Source organism: Asterias amurensis, chromosome 1 (genome assembly GCF_032118995.1).
Source record: "Asterias amurensis chromosome 1, ASM3211899v1".
Classification (NCBI taxonomy): domain Eukaryota; kingdom Metazoa; phylum Echinodermata; class Asteroidea; order Forcipulatida; family Asteriidae; genus Asterias; species Asterias amurensis.
Genome location: NC_092648.1, coordinates 34,119,743 through 34,128,916, shown reverse-complemented (window position 1 = coordinate 34,128,916; position 9,174 = coordinate 34,119,743). Strand labels below are relative to the sequence as shown.

The window sequence follows — 9,174 nt, the reverse complement described above, 5'->3', positions numbered from 1 at the left end:
GGCATAAAGCTGAAACTGTGTTGCATAGAGGGGATGACATATTGTTCTTCGTACCAGGCATCGTTTAATTTGTTTTTATTCCATTCATCCAATAGCACAATGAGCGGCAATAACAAGGTGAATAGCAAGCTAGAATAAATGTTCAGTTTTAGAAGTGTGAAGAAAAACCCTCACAATCAGGTAGGGACTGAAAATCCAATCCATAAACAAGGCTCAGAGGTGGGATTCAAAACCACGGTCCACAGAGGTAAAAAGACAGGGAAAGAAACCACTGAGCCAACCTGATGTACAAATTGTTCAACTCAGAGCAAGTTCGGTCGAGGCACTATAGCCTACCATTAGGTGATTTTGTCCGGTACCCATGATGTATTGAAGGCATAGGTAACTATGGAAGAATGACTAGTGGTTGACAAATGGTCGCCACTCGAACTTGCCCCATGTACTTTATCATGCAAATCCTCCCAAGTTCAAAGTTCATCTTAAGCCTCTCACTCCATCAGCCTCCACGACGTAATAACAGGTGTCCCTCGGTAGATGCGGTGCAAATACCACCTCTAAGGACCTCACTGGTACTTCGGTCACGCTACGGAGACCCTCAGGATCTCCTATGTCTCTTGACCTCTCGATGTTCTCAGGATGTTGGCTGGTATCCAGCGTGAGTTGATAATCCGTCCGGCTAAGCATGAGGCGGGTCTGGACGAGGTTTGACCATGTGAGCCCCAGGGCTGGGATGAGTTGGCGCTGGTTGGACTTGTTGTTGTTGGCGCTTGATGGCGTCATGTTGGCAGTGACCTACAGGGATATCAGAAAGTGGGCCTTGTGATTGACAAAATTTACAAATGACAATTTGACAAATTGCTCCTTGGTGTTTATGTCCTTACCTTAATTGACTTTACCGAGTTATCAAGTAAAAGTAGAAGTACAAAATGTCTTCAGATGTTTTCATTGCTGCACCTGTAGGGTTGAAAGGGCTTGAGTTTTACACTGAATCCACTGGCCGCAAGCCAGTGAATGACAGGTCTAGTGGTCTTGTTCTTTTCTTTTCAATTCAATATCTTTGTCAAAAAAAGAAAAAATGATGTTCAAATGTTGAGTCTGAGTCTCACAAATATCTTTCAATCCTGCTGAGTATCACCCATAATACAGAAGGGATACATCTTCTTAGTGTTGCTCAAGTGAAACAGTTTTAACTGTTTTAACATTTTTATCTTCTTAAAAGAAGATAAAAATGTGTTCTCATTTTTATTCTCATTTTGGGTGTGATCCCAAACGGCAGTTAACGGTTGTATGGCTTCTGACTGGCACCCCCGAAAAAAGATATTGACAAAATAGGGACACCGCCAATATAGGGCTAGATAGCTCAGTTGGTAGAGCGCCAGCACGTTAATCCGGAGGTTGTTGGTTCGAATCCCACTCTAGTCAATTCTTTGTTCAACCCCAAAAAACATTTTGATTCTGTCTCTTTTCATTTTGACTCTGGTCTTGTACATAAAATCTCCGCCCAGTAAAGATTCTGATTTTAAAGCCCTGCCGACTTGTGGATTTTCCCCTCAAATCTTAGCCCCGGTTGATCCGTACCTGATTGACACAAACCACTGGGATACCGTAGACCCTGCCTAGATGATGAAGCTTAGCACCCAGGGTCTGTAGGTGTTTGGCTCTCTTCACAGCCTCCCCAGAGCTGAACTCGCAGCGGAAGAGGGCTGCTAGGGAGTCCAGAATGATCAGCTTGACCTGGCTCTGTTGTAGCAGTAGAGGGATGCGGTACTTGATGCAGTGGCTCAACTGATCCTGTAGGCCAAAAGAAATCAACTCGAATAATTAATTTTGGTTTCACCCTTACACCAATGTGTGTAAGCACTTTATACTCGGAACTTTCCGAGTGCTATGAACAAAAACACTCGGATTCAAACCCATTACCTTTGCAATTACCTAGAGCAGTGTCAGCTGTGAAAAGAGAGAAACTGTGGATAAGGCACATTAAGACCATTCAACCCCACAGTCCAAGAACAACCAAGAAGCAAATGACTTACAACTTTTTGTCTTTGCCTTTCTCCTTTTCCCACAGACTTCCCCTCATTCACTAATTAATAACTTTTTCTCCCTCTTTCCACCTTTGATTTTGTCTTTTGCGTTTGCAACCTCTCGTGGTAAAACCAGCCCCTTCCCCTTACCACCCTTTTGTCTCTTTCCTTATTTCTATCCCTTGATTTGTCTGTGTGCTTTCTGTCTCTCTCTATCTCTTTAATTTCAAGCCTATAGTATTAGACTTCAAGAAAGACTCTGCTAGGGTCAATGATCATTAAATATCTATTGCCTTTCTTTTAACTTCTTTCTACTTGACTGCGGAACACACCAGTATACTCGTTGTGTTATCATTTAGCCTTTGATAAAGACTAGGATTGAGGGGTAAGGGTATTATTTTGGGTAAATACCATACGTAAGTATCGTGAGTGACCTGCCAGTACTCACTCTTTCTGATACATGCTCGATGAAGATGTTGTCTCCTAATCTAAGATGTTTAGATTCAGTTGCATCTAGTCTCCCCTGGAATGTCTGAATGAGCTGATGAAGCCTCTTACTCGGGAAGACATCCTCTGTGCAAACGTAGACTGCTCCTGTATTAAGGAAATTTTAAAAAGTCAGAATATGTGAACCCTCAAAATACAAGCATGACATTGTTCCTAGGGGAAAAAAAATTTGATTGAGTTCAAGGGCTGACCTACATCTACAAATGGTCTAGGCTTTAGCAGACATTTCAGTTTATTAAATCACATTTTTTCCCCAGTTTTTTCTAAGGGCAAAAAAAGAAATTCAGACTAAATTAGGAAGAATATTATAAGTGAAAAAAAAAGGAAATAGGTGTTTTTCTTATGAAACTTAAAAATGATTTTGTGTTGACAAAGGGTCATTCCGTGTCAATTCAACACGCTTTTGGACCTGACCCTCACGGATTTATATGAAATTCGGTGTGCTGATTGGACTCCCTGAGAAACGCCCAAATCCCAAATTTTATGTAATTCGGATCATTATTTTGGGAGATACGGCTTAACGAACTTTTGACTAATTAGCATGACCTGCTATGTTTGGACAATCATATCTCCAAAAGTAAAACACCTACAGAGATAATATTTACATCATTTTGAAGCTCTTGACATGGCCCACATTTGATAACATAAAATCAAAAAATTTCCACGCACCACCGAAAAAATACGCAAAAATTTGACCTTTGACCTTGATTTGCGAAAATGCGTATTTTTCAAAATGCATAATTTTTTTTTAAATGCAAGTTTAAGATGTAAGCAACAATATTCTGAAAAAATGTGATGGGCACTCTTACAGTTTTTTTGTTATGATTTTTTTAACATTGGCTATCAAGGCCAAAACCATAAAAACGCATTGTACAACATACACAATGTACACAGTGTACAGAGTATTGTGTGGTAGTGTGTACACGCACATTAAAAACCATGTCACCCTGGTAATAATGTGGAGTCCAAAAGTCTGTTTCATGACATGACTTAATGAGCTAATTCATTTCATCCCCTTGATTTAATATAGGAGACACTGTGTATCAGACATACTGTATACATGTTATACAATACAATGTGAATACTCTGTACACTGTACATGTACAGTGTACAGAGTATTCACATTTAGTGCTTTAAAAGTCGATTCCTTGGAGGATGGATCATAGAGAAAAAAGTGTTGTGACCCATTTAAATCACACAACAAGAAAAAAAGCAGGCTTAGAGCAGGTATCAGAAAGGTTTATATTGGAGCATCCACGTCTTCATTTCACTCGAGCACAGTTTATGCACCGGCTATCGCAAGAAGATATCTGAATTGTCGTCTGAGAAAATACTCTCAACAACTGAAAGTTCTAGCAGTGATCCAGAAGTTCAGGCACCATCAATGTCATCTGCACATCAGGATGTTTTTGTGCAGCCAAATACCGACATTAACATTATCAATGAGGCTATGACAATTATTGGTGTATCTCCTATCATAAGTAAGAAGAAAGCTCATGGAAGTTACATGGAAAACAAAGTTAAGAGAATAGAGACAACAATTAAGCAGAAACTGGAAACTGCTCCAGGAAAACAGTTCGGTGATGATGAAAGTGAGATGATAAGTCAGTTGAAACAAAAATTTCATTCCTTGACCAAGAAAAGTGAAAAAGTTCAAGTCTTGACCGTCTTACCAGTGAGTTGGAGTATCAAAAGAATAGCAGTTTATTTTTGGAGCATCAAACTACATGCCAAGAAAAGCAAAGAAACTGGTGAATTAGCAGGGAATGGAGCAGGGAATGCTTTCCATTCCAAATCCTAGCGCTGGAAATCTCTTTCATTAAAAATGGTGCAAACTGTGAGAGACTTTTACTTGTTCGAGTCCGTCAGCAGACAAATGCCATGGATGAAAGACTTTGTGTTGGTTACTGTTGATGGTGAGAAGAAACATCTCCAGAAACATCTTGTTCTTTGTAATCTGAAAGAAGTGTTTGAACTTTTCAAGGAAACAATCCTCCTGAAAGTTTTGCTGAAAATTTGCTGAACTTGGGCTGAAGCAGTGCATCCTTGCCGGATCTAGTGGAGTGCATTCAGTTTGTGTTCGTACTAACATCAAAATGTGAAACTCAAAATGTGAATGATTATCTTTGAACATGTTGAATTTCTAATGTACATGTATCATGTACACATAACTACACATAATACTGTACATGTACATACATGTATGTACATGGTACAATGCGTTTTTATGGTTTTGGCCTTGTTAGCCAATGTTAAAAAAATCATTAAAAAAAAAACTGTAAGAGTGCCCTTCACAATTTTTCAGAATATTGTTGCTTACATCTTAAACTTGCATTTATAAAAAAAATTACGCATTTTGAAAAATACGCATTTTCGCAAATCAAGGTCAAAGGTCAAATTTTTGCGTATTTATTCGGTGGTGCGTAGAAATTTTTTGATTTTATGTTATCAGATGTGGGCCATGTCAAGAGCTTCAAAATGATGTAAGTATTATCTTTGTAGGTGTTTTACTTTTGGAGATATGATTGTCCAAACATAGCAGGTCATGCTAATTAGTCAAAAGTTCGTTAAGCCGTATCTCCCAAAATAATGATCCGAATTACATAAAATTTGGGATTTGGGCATTTCTTAGGGAGTCCAATCAGCACACCGAATTTCATTTAAATCCGTGAGGGTCAGGTCCAAAAGCGTGTTGAATTGACATGGAATGACCCCAAAGAAAAGTTGAATAGAGCAGGACGTGAACCTTTGACCTCCAGATTAACGTGCCGGCTCTCTCTCAACTAAGCTATCTAGCCCTAGTGTTGGTGGTCTCCCTATTTTGTCAAATCTTTGTCCGAGGGTACCAGTCAGAACTAATACAATCTGTAACTGCCGTTTAGCCAGGGATCTCACCAGAGGTTTAAGATACAACTCGGGATGCCCCAAAAATTGAATAGCGCTTCTCAGATTGTGTATTCCTTTCTTAGAAATTATCATTCAGCGTTGATATATTTGCTCCAGATTTTCAACCAATTTTCAAAAACGCCACAACCTTTTGAAATTAAATTTTCACATCTTCAGTTATATAGGATTAAAACAATCCAAACAGTTCCAAAAACCACAGGTACATTTTGCCTTAAAGCCATTGGACCCTTTCGGTACAGAAAAAAAGAAAAAAGTTCACAGATTTACAAATAATTTACAGGGTTTACAGAAGGTAATGGTGAAAGACTTCTCTTGAAATATTAGTCCATGAAATGCTTTACTTTTTGAGAAAACGGTAAAACAATATAAATTCTCGTTAACAAGAATTACGGATTTGTTATAAACACATGTCATGACACGGCAAAACGCGCGAAAACAGGAGTGGGTTTTCCCGTTATTTTCTCCCGACTCCGATGTCCGATTGAGCCTAAATTTCCACAGGATTGTTATTTTATATATAAGTTGTGATACACGAAGTGTGGGACTTGGACAATACTGTTTACCGAAAGTGTATAATGGCTTTAAAGCCATTGGACCCTTTCGGTTCAGAAGTTCACAGATTTACAAATAACTTACAGGGTTTACAGAAGGCAATGGTGAAATACTTCTTTTGAAATATTATTCCATGAAATGCTTTACTTTTTGAGAAAACAGCAAAACAATATAAATTCTCGTTAACGAGAATTACGGATTTATTTTAAACACATGTCAGGACACGGCAAAACGCGCGGGAACAAGGGTGGGGTTTTTCCGTTGTTTTCTCCCGACTCCGATGACCGATTGAGCCTAAATTTTCACAGGTTTGTTATTTGATATAGAAGTTGTGATACACAAAGTGTGGGCCTTGGACAACACTGTTTACCGAAAGGGTCCAATGGCTTTAAATACTGTTCATGGTTTTCACTGACCTCCACCCAATCCTCCATTCTCAACAGAGCGCTGTACACTCAGACAGAGCTGCATGCACAGTTGTGTCTTGCCGGCTGCGCTCTCGCCGGCAATCTCAGTGATGCCTCTCGTTAAGATGCCTCCATTAAGGAACTCATCCAGCACGGCACAGCCGGTGCTCACTGTGGCTACCTGAAGTGACTTGTCGCATGTTCCTTGGTAAACAGCAAGGGCTTTAGCACAAGTTAAAAAAAAACACAAATGCAATATCTTATGGTTTGATAGTAATAGTAACAGGCCTTGACTTTCGCTCTTGAAGGAGCAGAGCAATTTTCCTCTTGTAAGGGGCACCTCTATGAGGAGCAACGTAAGTTTGTTAACGAACCTTGCAGACGTTTTTTAGCCTTTGCATTTTTACTATTGGTCCTTTTGGCTGGTAACAAAATAAATTGACTGCAGGATTTCTATCCAGCTGTAGGGTTACTGGCTTACTGTAGGGGTTCAATGCTAAAATGTCTGGTCTTTTGCCAGTGGTACAGTGCGTACTTCAAGCCCTGGGGTTACTGGCCCTTAGTTGAGATGATCGTAACCATCCATCTTTGCCCGTCGAGAGGATGGGGGGGGGGAGGGGGTTACTGGCCCTTAGTTGAGATGATCGTAACCCTCCATCTACGACCATCGGGAGGATGGGGTGGGGGGGAGGGGGTTACTGGCCCTTAGTTGAGATGATCATAACCCTCCATCTACGCCCGTCGGGAGGATGGGGGGGGGGGGAGGTTACGATCATGGCAACTTACTGGCCCTGTGCAGAACTTTCTGGACTCTGGCCAGTGGTACAGTGGGTAAGTACCACACTAAAGCCCTGAGGATAATGCCCCTTAGTTGAGATGATCGTAACCCTCCATCTACGACCGTCGGGAGGATGGGGGGTGACGATCATTGCAACTAACTGGCCCTATGCTGAAGTTCCTGGGGTCGATTTCACAAAGAGTCAGGACTAATCCCAACTAAGAACTAGTCCTAGGAGATACTAAAAACGTATGACTAGTCCTAAGTTAGGACGAGTAACTCGTACTAACTCGAGATAAGACCAGTCTTAACTCTTTGTGAAATCCAACCCTAGACTCTGGCCAATGGTCCAGTGGGTATTTTGACTACTCCTCACAACAAACGTCCCCACAGTTCTTTTTAACCAGTGAGTTTCACTACAAAAAGGGTTATACCTGTTGCAGAAGGATTCTTGTAGACTGCTCTTGAGACAGTCTGAAGCAACGTCTGGATGTCATGAGCTGATAGTTTGGTGCGACGCCCAATATCGGCAGGTGACAGGTTAAGCACTGCAGCAAAGGATGCAAGCTTGGCTATGAAAATTAAAGACATTTAGAGTAATCAGTCATATGATTTATAACACTCGATATGTAGTGTCCCAGATGGAATAATAGGTTAGCCCTGTGATACCATGGATTATTGTTTAGTGTCTTGGTAAAAGTAAATGACAGTTTAGTTGCGATGATGGTAACCCTCCATTTACGGTCTGCGACCATTGGGAGGATCATGGAGGAAGGATACATTATTTTCCTTCCTTAATGGGAGGGTGGAGGGTTACAATCATCGCAACTAATGACAATTTCAACCCATTTTGTTGCTAATGTCAGGACATCTTTGTAAATAGATTTAATTTCAACATAAAGTTGGGCCACAAGCATGTCATTGTCAAGCTATAATACAACCACTAACCAATCACACAAACTTTAAAAAATGGCCCTCTTCTTGACAAGGCAGTTGTTGCAACTAGCTTTTTACTATTTTGAATGCTGTTGTCTACAATAAGAATGAATGAACCTCCAAATTGACTTGTCTACCTACATCAAAGTATTAAACGGACACATTGCTAACTTACAATAGTTGGCACATAAAAAGTCATAATAATAAAATTTCGAAGTTTTACTTTACGTCTACAGACCATGACAGATATGAATTCTAACTAATAGAATTTCTACACTGGACAAATAAAAGTGTGTATACAATAACTCACTATATAATATATTGAAAATCATAAGTCTGAATTTGTGTCAATCAGCAATAAAAAATACAACATATAAACAAAAAGTAGGCTCACTTGGTGTATCCCATCATAACCATAAAATAAAAAGCCTACGTGAAAATTTTGGCTCAATTGTTCATCGAAGTTGCGAGAAAATGATGAAAGAAAAAACACACTTGTTGGACGAATTTGTGTGCTTTCATCTCCATCTCCATCTCCATTGGTTAAAAAAAGTCAGCAAAATATCCTGCCGGATACATCAACCCTAACTTGCGATAAAAATAAAAGACTTCTACGCTAGCAGTAGCAGAAGTCTTTTATTACGTGTACCTTCCCTTTAATCATTTGGTTAGTTGGCATTTCTTTAATATTGGTTATATTTTTTATATGGAGTGATGGACGACAGCCAACCAAGAAGCAAGAGTAAGTAAGGTCACATGACATGGACACACAAAACAAAAATGTTATAAATTATAATATAATAACAACCACAGCAATTGAATAACAAACCTCTCTTAACAGCTGATATTATTCTAGGATTTAACTCCAGGTCGTCCATTCTCGTTCTACATTGCTTCCCATGAAGTTGCCTACATTTTCAATCAATTCATCCACCGTGTGTCAAACGTCAAACCCTGTGTCCAAAACACTGTTGATTTTTACGTACATACAAAACATTAAATTTCCCTCTCTGCTAAAGTGTGCTAGCGCCCTCTATCGCTTGCTTCAATTGATAACAATTTT

General features: G+C 39.7%; 1 protein-coding gene across 1 annotated transcript; it reads right to left on the bottom strand.

Moving 5' to 3' along the window:
- Positions 1-231: 231 nt before the first annotated feature.
- LOC139937812 (DNA repair protein XRCC3-like) lies at positions 232-9,112 on the bottom strand. Its single transcript, XM_071933136.1, has 6 exons — positions 8,941-9,112; positions 7,610-7,747; positions 6,407-6,619; positions 2,473-2,618; positions 1,579-1,791; positions 232-792 (listed from the first exon to the last, which is right to left on the bottom strand). The coding sequence occupies exons 1-6, from the start codon at positions 8,987-8,989 to the stop codon at positions 475-477; spliced, it is 1,077 nt and encodes a 358-aa protein (XP_071789237.1). The 5' UTR covers positions 8,990-9,112; the 3' UTR covers positions 232-474.
- Positions 9,113-9,174: the final 62 nt, after the last annotated feature.